This window comes from Rana temporaria, chromosome 5 (genome assembly GCF_905171775.1).
Source record: "Rana temporaria chromosome 5, aRanTem1.1, whole genome shotgun sequence".
Classification (NCBI taxonomy): Eukaryota; Metazoa; Chordata; class Amphibia; order Anura; family Ranidae; genus Rana; species Rana temporaria.
Genome location: NC_053493.1, coordinates 418,283,711 through 418,301,782, shown reverse-complemented (window position 1 = coordinate 418,301,782; position 18,072 = coordinate 418,283,711). Strand labels below are relative to the sequence as shown.

The following is an 18,072-nucleotide window of genomic DNA, read 5'->3' as shown; positions in this document are numbered from 1 at the left end:
TCGATCGAGTCTCCCTATAAAAGGGATCACTCGATCGATGCAGCCGCCACAGTGAAGCACGGGGAAGCCGTGTTTACATACGGCTCTCCCCGTTGTTCAGCTCCGGGGAGCGATCGCGAGGGGGCGGCTAGAAACGAATAGCCGCGCCCTCGTCCCGGATCGCTCCCCGCGGGAATCCGACCGCCGCATGTAGCGGGGTGGTCCCGATTGGACCCCCGACCCGCGGACAGGCAAGGACGTACATGTACGCCCATATGCTTGTACATGCCATTCTGTGGACGTACATATACATGCGGCGGTCGGGAAGTGGTTAAAGAAATAGAGCTAGAACTTCGAACCCCTGTAAACGTTTTTTTATTTTTGTTCCTGTTACATATTTTCTATCCTGCCGCATTAAAGTCCCAAGAGGAGAATAAATAGAATAGAACCGTTGTCAGCAGGACAGGAAGTGGAAAAATCTCTCTTATGCCGCGTATGGACGATCGGAAATTCCGACAACAAAACCGCGGATTTTTTTACAGAGGTTGTTGACTCAAACTTGTCTTGCCCCGCACTTACCCCATCTAGGAAGCAGGTGCGGCGAGCGGCAGCTTTCTTCCTTCCTCCTGCTGTGGATCACGGCAGCTTCCGCCATTCATCTCCCTCCTCCTAGGCGTCCAATAGGATCGCCTGTCCTTTCAGCCAATCGGGAAATGGGCATCAGACCTGCGCTTCCTGATAGGCGGAGAGGCGATTCAGTGTTAGAAAAGTAAATATTCATTTGCTTTTCTATAACACCTGGGTGGGCTCCGAGCGCAATGCTCTGCGCTACAAGCCCATCCTATTTTGAAGCCTATTAGAGCCTCTGGTTCTAATCAGGTGCTTCAAAAAAACACCTCCGCCACTGTAATTCATGTGCCCGGGTACCTGAAAGAGCTGGTCGAATGAATAGGGGGTGGCAGAGGCGATGGAAAGGGGAGGTGGCGCCCGTGTGCCCATAATGGGTTGGTTGTCCAATGTGCCCCTGTGCCTTTAAGAAGGACTGGGCTACCTCCAGGCCCACCTGCTCCTTATCTATCCATTAGAATGCATTTGCTCGCACTGTGGAGACCCTCATAAATTTAGAAGGGTTAGGACTGCCAGCGATACACAGGATGCGGTGAAGAGGCCTTGCAGTTTACGCATGCATTTGCAAATGTGTGCTAACTAAACCCCTGTTTTTATCACATACTGATGGACGGGTTCATTTGGTTGGTAAGCAGACTGGTTGGTGGAATGAGCTGGGAATTTTTCTCTGGTTTTGTCTTTTATGCGTTTGCCCTTCCATGTGCTCCATGCTGTGAAGGCCAGTTATAGGTGGGGGCAGGGGCCATCTCTTTGTTACTGGTGGTCGATGACGGTGCCTGGTGACGTGGCCCCCATCACCCAGTCTGCCTAGCAGACTGAAGCACAACTTCCGCCAGGAAAGGGCAGATCCAGCCACTTAGTGGGCAGATGGCATAGTCTCCAAGCTCAGTGATATAGAGCGGGCGTAGCTCCCTGCATACACACACTGCAAGGAGACTATCAATGGTGGCCAAGTGCCCACCCAAGGAAACCCCACTCACGCATAGTGTTGCTCACGAATATTCGTATTGCGAATATTCGGCTCGAATATGGCATATTCGAGTATTCGCGATATATTTCGAATTTCGCGGTGAATATTCGCTATTCCGAATATTCAAATTTTTTAAATTTTATTTTTAGAACAGATCACATCCTAGAGATCTCCATCGACGTCTAAAAGCATTGCTGGTATGATTAGAGACCTTGGGCCGAGTAGCTGAAGCGATCATTTTATCTTGGCGAAAAATCGCAATGCGATTATTCGGCAATCGGAATATCGCGCGATTATTTTCTCCGCCCTTCTTTTGCATCAGAGCCAATCAGAGTTCTCCTACAGCAGTTGTCGAAATTCCGCAATAAATATCGCATTCGCATTTTGCGAAATTTCGATAAAATATCACGAATATTCTGAGCCAGAGTGCTCCTACCGCAGTTGTCGAAATTCCGCAATAAATATCGCATTCGCATTTTGCGAAATTTCGATAAAATATCACGAATATTCTGAGCCAATCAGAGTGCTCCTACCGCAGTTGTCGAAATTCCGCAATAAATATCGCATTCGCATTTTGCGAAATTTCGATAAAATATCACGAATATTCTGAGCCAATCAGAGTGCTCCTACCGCAGTTGTCGAAATTCCGCAATAAATATCGCATTCGCATTTTGCGAAATTTCGATAAAATATCACGAATATTCTGAGCCAATCAGAGTGCTCCTACCGCAGTTGTCGAAATTCCGCAATAAATATCGCATTCGCATTTTGCGAAATTTCGATAAAATATCACGAATATTCTGAGCCAATCAGAGTGCTCCTACCGCAGTTGTCTAAATTTCGCTATTATTTTCGCATTCGCAATAGCGAAATTTCGCAAACATTTCATTTCGATAAAATATCACGAATATTCGAATTTAGCGAATATTTCTCGAATATTCGGCTATATATTTGTGATATATTGCGAAATCGAATATGGCGTATTCTGCTCAACACTACTCACGCAAGCCCACATGACCAGGGGACGAAACAAGACAGCTCCCTGATATAATGGGGAGGAGATATGGATGTACAGTATCTCACAGAAGTAAGTACACCCCTTTTTTGTAAATATTTTCTTGTACCTTTTCATGTGACAACACTGAAGAAATGACACTTTGCTACAATGTTGTGTAGTGAGTGTACAGCTTGTATAACAGTGTAAATTTGCTGTCCCTTAAAAATTACACAACACACAGCCATTAATGTCTAAACTGCTGGCAGCAAAAGTGAGCACACCCCTAGGTGAAAATATCCAAATTGGGCCCTATTAGCCATTTTCCCTCCCATGTGACTTGTTAGTGTTACAAGGTCTCAGGTGTGAATGGGGAACAGGTGTGTTAAATTTGGTGTTATCGCTCTCACTCTCTCATACTGGTCACTGGACGGACAACATGGCCCCTCATGGCAAAGAACTCTCTGAGGATCTGAAAAACAGAATTGTTGCTCTACATAAAGATGGCCAAGGCTATAAGAAGATTGCCAAGACCCTGAAACTGAGCTGCAGCACGGTGGCAAAGACCATCCAGCGGTATAACAGGACGGGTTCCCCTCCCCCGCCTCGCCATGGTCCACCAAAGAAGTTGAGGTCACGTGCTCAGTGTCATATCCAGAGGTTGTCTTTGGGAAAGAGACGTATGAGTGCTGCCAGCATTGCTACAGAGGTTGAAGGGGTGGGGGGTCAGCCTGTCAGTGCTCAGACCATACGCCGCACACTGCATCAAATTGGTCTGCATAGCTGTCATCCCAGAAGGAAGCCTCTTCTAAAGATGATGCACAAGAAAGTCTGCAAATAGTTTGCTGAAGACAAGCAGACTAAGGACATGGATTACTGGAACCATGTCCTGTGGTCTGATCAGACCGAGATAAAGGTATTTGGTGTCAGATGGTGTCAGGCGTGTGTGGCGGCAACCAGGTGAGGAGGACAAAGAAAAGTGTGTCTTGTCTACAGTCAGGCATGGTGGGGGGAGTGTCATGGTCTGGGGCTGCATGAGTGCTGCCGGCACTGGGGAGCTACAGATCATTGAGGGGACCATGAATGCCGACATGTACTGTGACATACTGAAGCAGAGCATGATCCCCTCCCTTCAGAGACTGGGCCGCAGGGCAGTATTCCAACATGATAATGACCCCAAACACCTCCAAGACCACCACTGCCTTGCTAAAGAAGCTGAGGGTAAAGGTGATGGACTGGCCAAGCATGTCTCTAGACCTAAACCCTTTTGATCATCTGTGGGGGATCCTCAAACGGAAGGTGGAGGAGCACAAGGTCTCCAACACCCACCAGCTCTGTGATTGCATTCCAGGCCGCCCTGACTTATGGCCGGCAGCCGCTGCCCACTACCATTTTCTTTTTTATTCTGGTCATTGATGGGCACTGGAGTTGACTGCATTAGTAAGGCTGCATTGAAAAAACAGATGGGCCATGGATGGTGACCTGATTCGGCGGTTCAATGGGCCAATTGACTGAACCTGTCCCCCAGGCCTAAGGCTGCCAGCCCTCCCCTGGGTCTCCAAGACTCTGCAAGTCTCCTCTGGAACATATAGTATATCCTCTAGGACAGGGGTTTAGCAACCTGGGGCCCTCCAGCTGTTGCAGAACTACAAGTCCCATCATTCCTCTGGGAGTAATTGTAACTGCCAGCCTTGCAATGCCTCATGGGAAATGTAGTTCCACAACAGCTGGAGGGCTACTGGTTGCCTACCCCTGCTCTAGGATATACAGTACATTAAAGCGGAGTTCCACCCAACTTAACAAGATGGTCCTAAACTAAAGACCACCCCTCTACCCCTTGTTTATATATATATATATATATATATATATATATATATATATATATATAATATAATTTCCCACCATTTAAAGCGGGGGTTCACCCTTAGAGAACACTATTTCCCCCTAGATTCCTGCTCGTTTTGTCTAGGGGAATCGGCTAGTTGTGTTAAAATATGATCCGTACTTACCGTTTACGAGATGCATTTTCTCCGCCGCTTCCGGGTATGGGCTGCGGGACTGGGCGTTCCTATTTTGATTGACAGTCTTCCGAGAGGCTTCCGACGGTCGCATCCATCGCGTCACGATTTTCCGAAAGAAGCCGAACGTCGGTGCGCAGGCGCAGTATAGAGCCGCACCGACGTTCGGCTTCTTTCGGCTACTAGTGACGCGATGGATGCGACCGTCGGAAGCCTCTCGGAAGACTGTCAATCAAGAAGGAACGCCCGCTCCCGAAGACCCATACCCGGAAGCGACGGAGAAGATGCATCTCGAAAACGGTAAGTACTGCACATATTTTAAAACAACTAGCCGATTCCCCTAGACAAAACGAGCAGGAATCTAAGGGGAGAAAAAAAAAATTTAACAAATGGGTGAACTTCCGCTTTAACAAGGACAAAGTGTACTTTCGTCCTAGCCGAAGTACATAACTTCCCTTTCCTGCAGCAAGCCCTCCTCCTCCTCCCCCGCTGCCTTATGGGACCTGTGTGTGTCCCAGAAGACGAGGCGGCCATTCAGAAAGCGCCACGCAACTCATGCACGCGCTGTAGGAAACCGGCTGTGAAGCCTGAAGGCTCCACTGCCGGTTTTCCTTAGTTGTATTGGCGGCGTCTGCACCCAAGCTGGTGGACGAATCGGCCTCGGGGCTGCCGACATTGTGGACTCCCTGGACAGGTAAGTGTATTTATTAAAAGTCAGCAGCCACAGTGCTTGTAGCTGCTGGCTTTTAATAAAAAAAATTTTTTTTGCGGCTGGAACTCCACTTTAATATTTTTTTTTATAAATGTCTGTTATGTTTTTATATTTAACCACTTGCCGCCCGCCAATGACAAATTGACGTCGGCAAAGTGGTTGTAGAATCCTGACTGGACGTCATATGACGTCCTCAGGATTCTGAGCCGCTGGCTATGGGAAAAAAAAAGATGCCAATCAGTGCCCACAAATGGGCACCGACTGGCAAGTAAATCAGTGCCGCCCCACAGTGTCCATCAGTGCTGCCCCACAGTGTCCATCAGTGCCACCCCACAATGTCCATCAGTGCCACCCCACAGTGCCCATCTGTGCCACCCATAAGTGCCGCCCCAGAGGTGATCAAATACCACCAAAAGAAAGCTCTATTTGTGGGGAAAAAAGGACGCCAATTTTGTTTGGGTACAGTGTAGCATGACCGCGCAATTGCCATTCAAAGTGCGACAGTGCTGAAAGCTGAAAATTGGCTTGGGCGGGAAGGTGCGTGAGTGCCTGGTATGGAAGTGGTTAATTTTCTTTCTTTTTTTTAGGTGATTAACAGCAAATATGGCATATAGCGCTTTCTATGGATATTCAGACAAAGGAAACCTGTGCGCTTAATGTTGGTTTTCTGTATTAAAATGACTTTGCTTTCACGTTACTGTTGAATTTTTATTAAACTTTTTTGTGTAATGTTAATCAAGTCTAGTAATGTAGTAATATGTTAATGTAATGTAGTAATATAGTGTATTAATGTAATGTAGTAATATGTTAATGTAGTGTATTAATGCAGGGCTCGACAAACCCCAGGTGTTAGGTCGCATTGGCGACTAGAATTAGCGGCCTGGTACCTGGGCTCCACTGCGGCAGGTGTCTTGTCCCCATGCGGCCCCCTGCCCGCGGGTGCGCGGATTAAGATGCCGTGCCAGCCGGTAATTGAGGCCACGGCTTTGCGGCCGGCAGGAGTGGGATACTTCCATAGGGAAACTGGCGCCCTCTTGTGGTGGTCAAGCAGTCACTGATGAAGCTTCCCCCTGCCTGTTCTCACTGCCCGCCCATCTCCTTCCCAAGAGGAGAAGGTTGAAGGTGTTGTGGGCTTGATCTGGTGCCCTGTCCTTAAAGTGATTGTAAACTCTGTTACGCCCCTTTTAGACCCCTTTCACACTGGTGGCGTTTTTCAGGTGCTTTACCGCTAAAAATAGCGCCTGAAAAATGCCTCATCTGCAGTCCCTGTGTGAAAACCCGAGTGCTTTCACATTGGGGCGCTGTGCTGGCAGGACATTAGAAAAAGTCCTGCAAGCAACTTCTTTGGGGCGCTTTAGGAGTGGTGTATACACCGCACCCAATGTTATTACAAGCAGTGGGAGGGGATGTCCCCCCCCCCTCCAGCCACCTTCTGCCACTCACCCGGGCTCTCCCGTCCCACAGGGAGACCCGAGCGACAAGCTGGCACGTCCGCCGGCTGGCCGGAAACCCAAACAAAGCCGGAATTGGCTTTGATTGGGTCTCGGATGTAGTAACCCGGAAGTGACGTCACCTCCAGTTTACTCGGGAGCCAACGGCGACAGTTTTAAAAAAAAATCGATATAATTAAAAAATGCCGATCTTGGCATTTTGAATACTTTCATATGCAGGGGAGGGGTTTGGGGTCTTATAGATCCCTCCATAAAGAGGACCTGTCACTGTCTATTACTGTCACCAGGGATGTTTCCTCGTGACAGCAATAAATGTGATAAAAAAAAAATTAAAGGGACATTTAAAAAAACATTAAATAAGATAAACAAATATTTTTTTTAAAGCACCCCAAGCCCTGCGTGCCAAAGCGAACGCACACAGAAGTTGCGCCCACGAATGTAAACCGCATTCAAACCACACATGTGAGTTATCATTAGAGCGAGAGCAATAATTCTAGCACTAGACCTTCTCTGTAACTATAAACAGGTAACCAATCAAAACTTTTAAAGCGTCACCTATGGAGATATTTAAGTACCGTAGTTTGTCGCCATTGCACAAGTGTGCGCAATTTGAAAGCGTGACATGTTAGGTATCTATTTACTCGGCGTAACATCATCTTTCACATTATAGAAAAAAATTGGGCTAACTTTACTGGTTTTTTGTTTTTTTTTTCAATTCATTGAAGTGTAATTTTTCCAAAAAATGAAAGACCCCTGTGCAAATACTGTATGACAAAAAAAATATATATATATATATATATATATATATATATATATATATATATATATAGGGGCAGATCCTCGTACAGCGGCGCATAGCGTATCTAAGATACACTACGCCGCCGTAAATTTTTATTTTTTTTCTGAATCCACAAAGAATTTGCGCCGTAAGTTACGGCGGCGTAGTTTATCTTTGGCGCCGTAAGGGCACGGAATTCAAATGGATGTAATGGGGGCGTGTTTTATGTAAATACGTTGTGACCCGACGTAAACAACGTTTTTTTTTAACTGCGCATGCGCCGTCCGTGGGGGTATCCCAGTGCGCATGCTCGAAATTAACCCGGAACAAGCCAATGCTTCCGACGGTGACGTCATTCTACGCAAATCCCTATTCGCGAACGCCTTACGCAAACGGCATAAAAATTTCAAAATTCTACGCGGGAACGACGGCCATACTTAACATTGAGTACGCCTCATAACAGCAGCTTTAACTATACGCCGGAAAAAGCCGAACGCAAACGACGTAAAAAAATGCGCCGGCCGAACCTACGTTCGTGGATCGCCGTAACTAGCTAATTTGCATACTCGATGCGGAATTTGACGGAAACGGCACCTTGCGGCCGCCGAAAAATTGCAGCTTAGATCCGACGACGGCGGATCTAGCCGAGATGCCGTCGTATCTTGTTTTGTGGATACAAAACAAAGATACGACGCGCAAAATTTGAAATTACGCGGCATATCAAGAGATATGCCGGCGTAATACCTTTGTGGATCTGCCCCATAATGTGTAGGGAGTTCTAAGTAATTTTCTAGCTAAAAATACAGATTAAGCCCTGGTTCACACTGGGTACGATTTGGAACGATTTGAGATGCGATTTGACATGTCAAATCGCATCTCAAATCGGCGGCAATTGTCGGCAATGGCACTGTCCTAATCAGTGCGACCCCGCATCTGCGATTTCAAAAAGTAGTTCCTGTACTACTTTTTGCGATTTCAGGCCGCGATTTACATTAAATTGCGGCCGAAATCGCGGCAAAATCGCGGCAAAATCGCGGCCGCGAAATCGCGGTAAAATCGCGCATTTTACCGCGATTTTGAATTCGCAGCAGTGTGAACCTAGGCTTTAACTTGTAAGCAACAAATGTCAGAAAAAAGGCCTGGTCTTCAAGTGGTCCAATACCCCCGCCCTACAGAAGCATGGCCCTTTTTATCTCCCCGACCATCACCTCCTGATCTTCACACCCATCAATTATCACAGAGAATCAAACATCACATTACAAAAAATCTCTTCTGAATTATTTATTAATAAATGTATACAGATAGATGGACCGTCACCGAGATTTACTGCCATATTCTTTATATGATATGGGATGTATAATACACTATAAAGAGAAGAAATATAAAAAGCTTCTAAAATCAAAATAAATCAGATAATAACCCATCACCATGGCTCCTGTAAGGTGTCATTTTTATCCTCATCAGATATTTTTCCTGCTTCTTCTTACTGACAGTTGGTACATTTCCTGACATGTGGAAGCTCCTCCCTGCACACACACCTATCAGCTAGACATGTGCACTGCCGAAAAATGTGTTGGTTTTCGTATCAAATGTTTTTCGGGTCATTCATTATGATCAAAATTCGTAAATTCAGAAATTCAAAAATCCGGAAATTCGAACATTTGGAAATTCATAAATTCGAAAACTCAGAAATGAAAAAATACGATAATAAGAGAGAAAATACGAAAATTCGAAAGAACGAAAATTCTAAATAATAACTAAATAACTAACTAACTATTCAATTATAGGTATTGGAATTTCCTTTCAAATTTAACTGTTATGCCGCGTACACACGATCGGTCTGATGGATCGTTTTCATCAGAAGAACCGATCGTGTGTGGGCCCCATCAGTTTTTTTCCCATCGGTGAAAAAACGTATAACCTGTTTTTAAAATTATCCGATGGTTAAAAAACCGACAGAAAAAAACGATCGTCTGTGGGGAAATCCATCGGTTAAAAATCAACGCATGCTCAGAATCAAGTCGACGCATGCTCGGAAGCATTGAACTTCATTTTTCTCGGCACGTCGTTGTGTTTTACGTCACCGCGCTCTGACCCGATCGTTTTTTTAACTGATGGTGTGTAGGCAAGACTGATGAAAGTCGGCTTCATCGGATATCTGATGAAAATATCCATCAGACCGTTTTCATCGGATGAACCGATCGTGTGTACAGGGCGTTAGTCAACGTAACGAATACGAATTCATCCGAAGTTATGAATTATCCGAAATAACGAATGCCGCATCTAAACAGATGGAACGGAATGAATTAATATTAATAAGATAGTTTTTCTTATTGTTATTGCTATTTTTTTTTATTAATTTGTTACGTTCCATTCGTTTTAGATGCGGCATTCGTTATTTCCGATAATTTGTAACTTCATATAAATTCTAACTTCGGATAAATTTGTATTCGTTACGTTCACTATCAGCCTAATTTGAAAGGAAATTCCAATACCTATAATTTATTCTAGGTAATAGTTAAGTTATTATTAGTTAGTTATTTTTTCAGATTTTAAAATTTTTGTTCTTATTTTTCTTTTCTTTTTTATATTTTTCATATTTTCGTTCTTTTGAATTTTTCCAGATTTTTGAATTTCCAAAATTTCGGGATTTTCGTATTTAGAATTTACGAATATTCAGAAAAATTTGTCAAACAGACTTTTAGCATCGCTTTACTGTCGTTTTAGCGGCGCTTTCCAGGCGCCAGCGGGGAGCTTTTAACCCCTGCTAGAGTTAAAAGCGCCGTTACCGATGCACTTTGCAGCGCATCTTTGCAATTGTCAGGGGCGCTTTATGAGCGATGTATACACCCCTCCTACAGCGCCTCCAAGATGCTGCTTGCAGGACTTTTTTTAATATTCCGCAAGCGGATCGCTCCAGTGTGAAAGCACTCGGGCTTTCACATTGGAGTGAAAGGAGAAGCGCTTTACAGGCGTTATTTTTAGCGCTATAGCGCCTGTGAAGTGCCTCAGTGTGAAAGTGGCCTTACAGAACCGGTATAAAAGTATACAAGAAATATGACAGAGCTAAAACAATCCATAACACACATCATCGGGAAGTGTGGTCAGTGGTCGTTACATTTGTATCTGCTGGTGGTCAGCGCCCCATGGGGAGGACACACTCCTTTCACATTGTCTCATATGCTGAGATCAATACCAGGAGTGCCTCTGTTCACCTGTGAACTACAGAACAACTCCCCCATGTTTTAGGACATGAAGGCGTTAAGTAATCCTAAGACTTCCTAGAGTGACAACATTTCATCTCTATAGATACAGTGGAGAGAGTGAGAGTTGTCACCGTAGGACAGGGAGTGTGTTCCTGGCAGGATTACCAGGTGAAAATGAAGTAATGAAAAGGAAAAAGTCATTAAAAGGAAAACAAATGCAGCCACCACATGTAAGGACTGATAAACTACACTGTATGAGATTTTTGTGTTTGGATTTGGATACATTTTAACACTTCAATCAAATAGTTAACACTTAACCCTTTATCTTTATTTCCTCGTTCTAATCCCTGAAAACGAAATAAGCCCCAGAAAACTCTCATTCATATTACTGAGCACTGGAAGTGATCACCATACACTCCCCAATGCTGAGATCTGTTAGTGCCAAGAATTTGGTGTTGGGAACGAGATTCAGATTTCTGTATTGTCAGCAGATTCTGGGCAGATTTCCTGCTGTATTATAATTCCTCACAGACCCCCTTCCCCAGATATAGTCACATGACCATCCCACACACCTAACCCAGCATGGAGGGGCTCAGTGAAGGTGGTGGTGAAGGTGTGGAGGTGTCTGATCGGGTCACACAGATCATAAAAGAAGATCTGCCCGGCCTCATAATTCAGAGAGATCCTGACTCTGTTACTGGAGAGATCGGGAGATATTCTGATATCTTTACTGTCATGTCTTATGAAATACTGATTATTATATCTGACTAAACACCAGGACTTCTTATTATATCCAATAACTGACCCCTCTCCTCTCCTCTCTATACTGGGATAACACATCCCGACCACCCACCACTCTGATTTACTGACATCCACTTCCCAGTAATGTCGCCCCGAGGAAAATCTCCTGCTGCTTAATACATTAATAAAATTCTGAAATCTCTCCGGTGTTTCTGGACGTTTCTGATGTATATATGACCTGGATGCAGTTTTCATGTCATCTGATATCTGTAGATAATTACCAGCTGTGTTCACATCCAGTAATATGTCTGAAGCTTCCTGTATATTGAAGAATACATTTACCTCTTTTATCATATCAGATAACCCTGCGTGTAATGTGTGTGAGATTCCAGACACATCCAGATCCCCTCCATCATGGAGGATTCTATCATGTCTCTCTCTGTCCTCATTATCTCCCTCCTCAGTATCACACAAGTCCCCTGTGTCTGATTCCTGTAGGACAGTCAGTGGGTCAGTCATGTTACACAGCTTCTCAATGTCCTCCATCTTCCTGGACAGATCCTCCTTGTTTATTTCCAGCTGATCAATCAAATCAGACAATGAGAGGGAGATCCGCTCTTCCTGGCTGGAGATGTTCCTCCGGACTCTCTTCTCCAGGTCCTCCAGATGTCTCCTGAGCTCTATGAACAGGGCAGTGACTCTCTCTCGTTCACCAGCTGATTTTTCTTGTACTCTTCCCTTAAGTTCCTGAAGACTCCGGACTCTTTGCTCAATCTCCTTTCTATTAGAAACAATTTCCTTCAGAACATTTCTGAGTTTCTGTTTCTTCTTCTCAGAGGCCTCATCCAGAGTCTCCACCTTGTGTCCCCGGTGTTCTCCGGCCAAACTGCAGGTCACACAGATACAGGCAGAGTCCTCAGTGCAGTAATACTCCAGTATCTTCTTATGGATGGAGCATTTTCTTTTCTCCATGGAAGTGGTGGGATCAGTTAGGACATGTTCTGGTGCCTTGCTGTGGACTCTCAGGTGATCATTACACAGAGAAGCTTCACACAACAGACAGGATTTAACAGCCGTTACAGGAGAGTGAATACAGTAAGTACAGAAGATTCCAGTCTTCCCTTCTTCCAGCTGAGTAGATCGGAAAGTCTCCACTATGTTACGTAGTGTTATGATCCTCTGCAGTACAGGCCGATCCCGGAACTCTTCTCTGCACTCAGGACAGGAATAACCTCCAGACCCCCCCTGTGTATCCAACACACGATCAATACAGACCCGGCAGTAGCTGTGACCACATCTCAGGTTTACAGGATCTGTATATGTGGTCAGACAGATGGAACAGTCCAGCTCCTGTCTCAGATCAGAAGACGCCATCGCTGACAGCAGAAGAGAGAAACGAAACTGAAATTCTCAGCTGAAAAGCTGAAGGGCGTATCATAGTTCTATGTACAGGGTGGGGCTGTGTTGGTCTTGCAGCTTTTATCTGCTGTTTGTACATAAAGTACGTACAAAGGTCATTCTTAAAGAATGTGCCCAGCCAAACGTTTTTCCTTAGTTTTGAATACAATGGGGAAGGATCAGAACTCCTATCAAGTCTTTCCTGCTATCTAGGGCTCCGCTAAAGAAATAGAGCTAGAACTCCGAACTCCTGTAAACTTTTTTTTATTTTTGTTCCTGTTACATTTCTATGCTTTCCCAAGGGGAGAACAAATAGAAAAGAACCATTGTCAGCAGGACAGGAAGTGGAGAAATCTCTCGCCAGGTAGCAGCAAAAACGTTACTTCCATTTATATTCTCCCCGAGTCTACACAAAACTTTAAAAGATCTTTTAGCTTGACATACATTTTAAATAATTCCCTGTTCTTTTTTTCAAACTATAGTGACTTTTATATTCCATTTTCTTATATTTCATCTTCACATTAAGTGAATAACCATTGACGTGTATGTTATTTTTTTTTTTTCTGATGCTCTGTTTTGGTGAAAATAGTTTGTAATATTTTGGCGCCTGCAGCTTTTTGGTGTGTGCCCTTGCTGAGAACCCTGTCTCCAGGTTGCAGGTCGGCATCTGGAGGATCTGACTCTTGTTTAACTCAAGATTGATCTTTCAGGAACTTCTGCACCTCCATCTGAAGACACTTACGCATTTGAATCCATGATTTTACCATATGTCCCAGCTCTTCAGCATGAACAACGACCCAAAGATTGGTGGGTCCCCCAAGGTACAGCCAGACATTATGTGGTATGGGGAGTGACCTGTCACCAAGTGTTATGTATGATTGTTCTTCCAAACCACAGTAATGAACCCATCTCTTCCATTCCTCATGGGCTAGGCCCCTCAGAATCTGGATCAGGGTGCGGTAAAACCTCTGACATGTCCCTATAGCTTTTGAATGCTGTCTGTCATCCTGATGCCCAGTGAGCGGCACCACTCATGGAAAACCTTTCAAAGCAGGGACCCCAATGTATCTTGTGGGCAGGCATTTTGGAGGCAAAAGTAATTCCACATTATCTGGGATGCGGTCATGTGTTAGAATGATTTCTGCAAACTGAATCAAATAGTCCACCATGACCAATATGTGGGGATATTCATCTTCAGATGGGTCAGGAAGTAAACAGTTGGTACTTCAAGAAGAGCAAGTGTGTTCCAGGTCCTGGCTGGGTCCGCTTCTTTTGACACTGACCAGATCACACAGTGTTGACAGACTTGCTTGACCAACTGGAACAGTCCCATGCACATAGCTTGCCTCTTGAACCATGCATGTGTCTTGTGTTTGCCCCAGTGTCCACATGGATTCACTCAGTCACAGGAAGAGCCTAGGGCCTTGGCAGGACAACCTTCCAGGTTACCACTGAGTTGTGGGGCACATCATCCTGCATTACAGTATGCTGTTGTAGCGCTACCCCTGAAGAAGCCACTGATATGTTATTGGGATCGGCATATATGGGTGCAGTTGGAGAACAAAGCAGTGAGCGAAGGTCCAGACAGTGAATAAAGGCTTTTCCAATGCTTTATTTCCAGGCCAACTCGGCCAACATCAACTTCAAATGGGAAGAAAAGGTTGATGAGGAGAAAGGGAGAACTTTGCGATATCAGGCCTGGATATGAACCGAGCAGTCCTGCTCTCAGTAGTATCAAATTATCATTCGTCGCCACTCTTTCCGAGTGGGTGAAGTGCCCCCGGACAGACCCCTCTCACAAACCTGGCAGCCGAGGTGTCACTTTGGATTTGCTGGGAGGAACAGATCTCTCTCACAGACCTAGCTCTAGGGCCTCTGCCACAGGCCAATTACTTTAAGTGAGCTAAATGAATGAATGGAGAGAATTCTCCCAGTAGGTTTTAGCATAGGTCACCAGATGACAGCAAAGCGTACCTGTCAGCATTCCGGTCACCAGATCCCCGATTGGTTCGTTCAAGCCCTGTTGGACAACCTGTCCTCGGGTTCCCCTCAAGCCAACCCCCCAATGGAACGGCACCCAGCCTGGGATCCTCTCAATAGAACTGGGGACCCAGTAAGTCACTGGAGTCCCCTTTTACCTCCGGATGAGGTTTTGTGTAGCCTGCAATTCTGGCCAGGTGGGCTGCGCTGGCGGGGTCCATGGATGTGCGCACCCTGAAGGTGGATGCAGCACCTGGAACCGGGACCCCGCAATTTTTTTTTTAGCACATGACACCTGTCACAGATATACCGAGGCATTCCCCGCAAGGGAAAAACTCCTCTAATTGGCTGCTGGGGAAAACTTACTCTGCCAGAACCCCTCTGGTGCTAACTGCTGGCCAGGGATGGTACCGCATCCCTGGAGCACAGACTGACCCAGTGGATTTTTCTGGAATGACAGAAGTCCCAATTTTGCAAATTGTGTATGGGAGCAAAATAACTCTCCCATTCCCCACTAACTTTAATGTTGTGCCCATGCTGAAAGTAAGGGGGCGCTACATAGTCTTGAAGGACAAATCTGTTACATTCTTTGAATACACTCTGTGTCTCTGGTAGCAGTTCTTTCCTTACTCGAGCACTGGACTTTCACCAGACTTGTATGGCATCTATTATTGAGGCAATTAGCGGATTATTCTGCTGCATTTCTGCCCAAGCATGTTCCTCCACGTGAAAGAGGCTCACTCTTAGTTGGCATCTAGGTCCACCTGTCAGGGTGCCATATCGAGTAGAGGTGGGCATGTACTGGGAAGAAGACAGCAGAATAAAAATGAGCATGTGCTGAAAAAAAGACCTGGCAGTTGCCAGTACTATTCATGGCCATGCTCGTTTGCACAGAAATGCGCACACGCACATGAATGTGCGCATTAGCGTGGGTGCGCACTGGTGCACGTTTACACACACCTGCCTATAAGTACAGTAGCTGCACTTAAAGTTTGCTGGGTGTTCTACAGCTACCAGTACTCCTTAATCCTGTGTAGCCTGTATTCCCTGGACCACCTGTTACTGACCTGGCTGTCTCTGGACCTTCCTGCTGCCTGATTGCTGGTTTGACCCCAGCTTGCACTAAGGACTCTGCCTCTCCTGCCCAACCATGTATGTCTCTGGCCTGTCACCTGACTACTCTTCTGCCTGCTCCCTCTGATTCATTTGTGTGACCCTGGCTATTGTTCCTGACTGTGCTCTGGCTTGCCTCTCCATGTATGACCTTCCATCCTGACTATGCTTCTTCAGTCCTGTTCCTGTCAGCCTGACGATTAGGCATGTGCATTTCGTTTCGTTCCGAATCGAAATTCGGACGAATTTTTCATTATTCGGACATTCGGATGCATACGAATTCCCGAATTGCAATATTAATGAATTTACCGAATCCGAACGAACGTTTTCGATTCCGAATCGAAAACCCGCGGACGAAATTCGATCGGAATTCAAATTTTTTTTTTTTCGAATTCCGATCGAATTTCGTCCGCGGGTTTTCGATTTGGAATTCTAAAAAAAAATTTTTTTTTTTTTTTTTTTTAATTCCGATCGAATTTCGTCCGCGGGTTTTCGATTTGGAATTCGAATTTTTTTTTTTTTTTTTGAACTCCGATCGAATTTCGAAATTATATTCGAAAAGAGACTATTTGTTGTCGAATCCGGTCAAAATACTTTAGAATTCGACCGGATTTTTCGAAATTCGGTCGAAAAACGAAAGTTCCGAAAACGAATTTAACACATGTAACGAACCTAACTTAACGAAATTAATTAAATAACGAATTAAAACGAAACGAAACGAAATTTTCCCTTTTGCACATGCCTACTGACGATGCCACCAGTTCGGGTGCCATCTTGTTTGTGGCCGCTGACTTGGTCCTGCTGCATTTCCAATGGCAATAGAAGTCCTACCATCAGTCCTGACAGACTAGCTGACAACTATCCGTGGACTCGGCTGCCAGCAACCACCAGCAGAGCTACCTAAAAGCCACCTGTGCTTCTTTGGCCCTTGTACTCCCTGTTCCTAACCTTCAGAGGGTCCCTGGTGCTCAGTCAAAAGGGATGCCCTCCCATCAATTCGGCCTCGAACCAGGTACTTGACACCACCATTGGTTAAATCTGGAACCCCTTCCTGGTCAACTTGCTTTTCTCTATCTTGCTGTGGTTGGACCAGAGAGTATCATGACAAGACATCTGCTACCTGGTTACCCTTCCCTGGGTGGTAGTGTAGGAAGAACTTAAACTTCACCAGCCGGGCCCACTGATGCTCTAAGGCTAATGCCGCGTACACACCATCGATTTCTGCGATGGAAAAAAACGACATTTTGAAAAACGTCAATTTAATTGACTGTGTGTGGGCAAAAACGTCGTTTTATGTCTTCTAAAAAACGACAGAAAAAAATTGAAGCATGCTTCAATTTTATGTGTCGTTTTTGGCCGACGTCGTTTTCTGTGTTCTAAACATTGACCGTGTGTACGTAAAAACGTCGATTTAAGCCCGCGCATGCTCAGAAGCAAGTTAGGAGACGGCAGCGCTCATTCATGTAAAACGACTGTTCAGAATGGAATCAGCACATTCGTTAAGGTGTTTTTCAGCTTATATACAAGAAAATAAAGCGCTTCTTTAACCCCTGCTTTTAACTGCTACCCTGAAATGGACGTTTGTTGCGGCTGATCTAGTTACATAGTTATGACAAGCTTTTAATTAGTTTCTTTCTTGTTTGATAATGTTTATGTTTGTGTTCTGTTATTTAGTTGTATCTTCCATCTTAAACATTTTAAATATATATATTGGTCCACCTTTTTTTTATTTTTTTATATTTTTGTCACCAATTTTATTTGTAATCTCTATTTTGTGTTGATTTAGGAGTGTGTGAAGTGTCTGCAACAACCTAATTTTTTCTTTAACTCACCCACAAGCATGTTTTTTTACCTTGTTAATGTTTGCAATATTTATTTTGTAATGGGTCTGCCCACTCAATAATGATCTCTCAAATCTACAATAAAGAAACATGGTGAAATTTGGCTGAAAAATTAACATTTATTTTAGTCTTCATAAAAATTCCAAAAAAAAAAGTGGCAACCCAAAAACACAACATAATAAAAACAAAGATGCCAAGGAAGGCAGCACTTTAGAGCATGCTTGAATTTTTCTGAAAACAAGGGTCCCCGAAGCCACAAATACA

General features: G+C 44.7%; 1 protein-coding gene across 1 annotated transcript; it reads right to left on the bottom strand.

Annotated features, from left to right (window-relative positions):
- Window positions 1-10,500: 10,500 nt before the first annotated feature.
- LOC120941669 (E3 ubiquitin/ISG15 ligase TRIM25-like) lies at window positions 10,501-12,896 on the bottom strand. Its single transcript, XM_040355205.1, has one exon. It carries the CDS (start codon window positions 12,848-12,850, stop codon window positions 11,261-11,263), a length of 1,590 nt encoding a protein of 529 aa, XP_040211139.1. The 5' UTR covers window positions 12,851-12,896; the 3' UTR covers window positions 10,501-11,260.
- Between the last annotated feature and the right edge of the window lie 5,176 nt (window positions 12,897-18,072).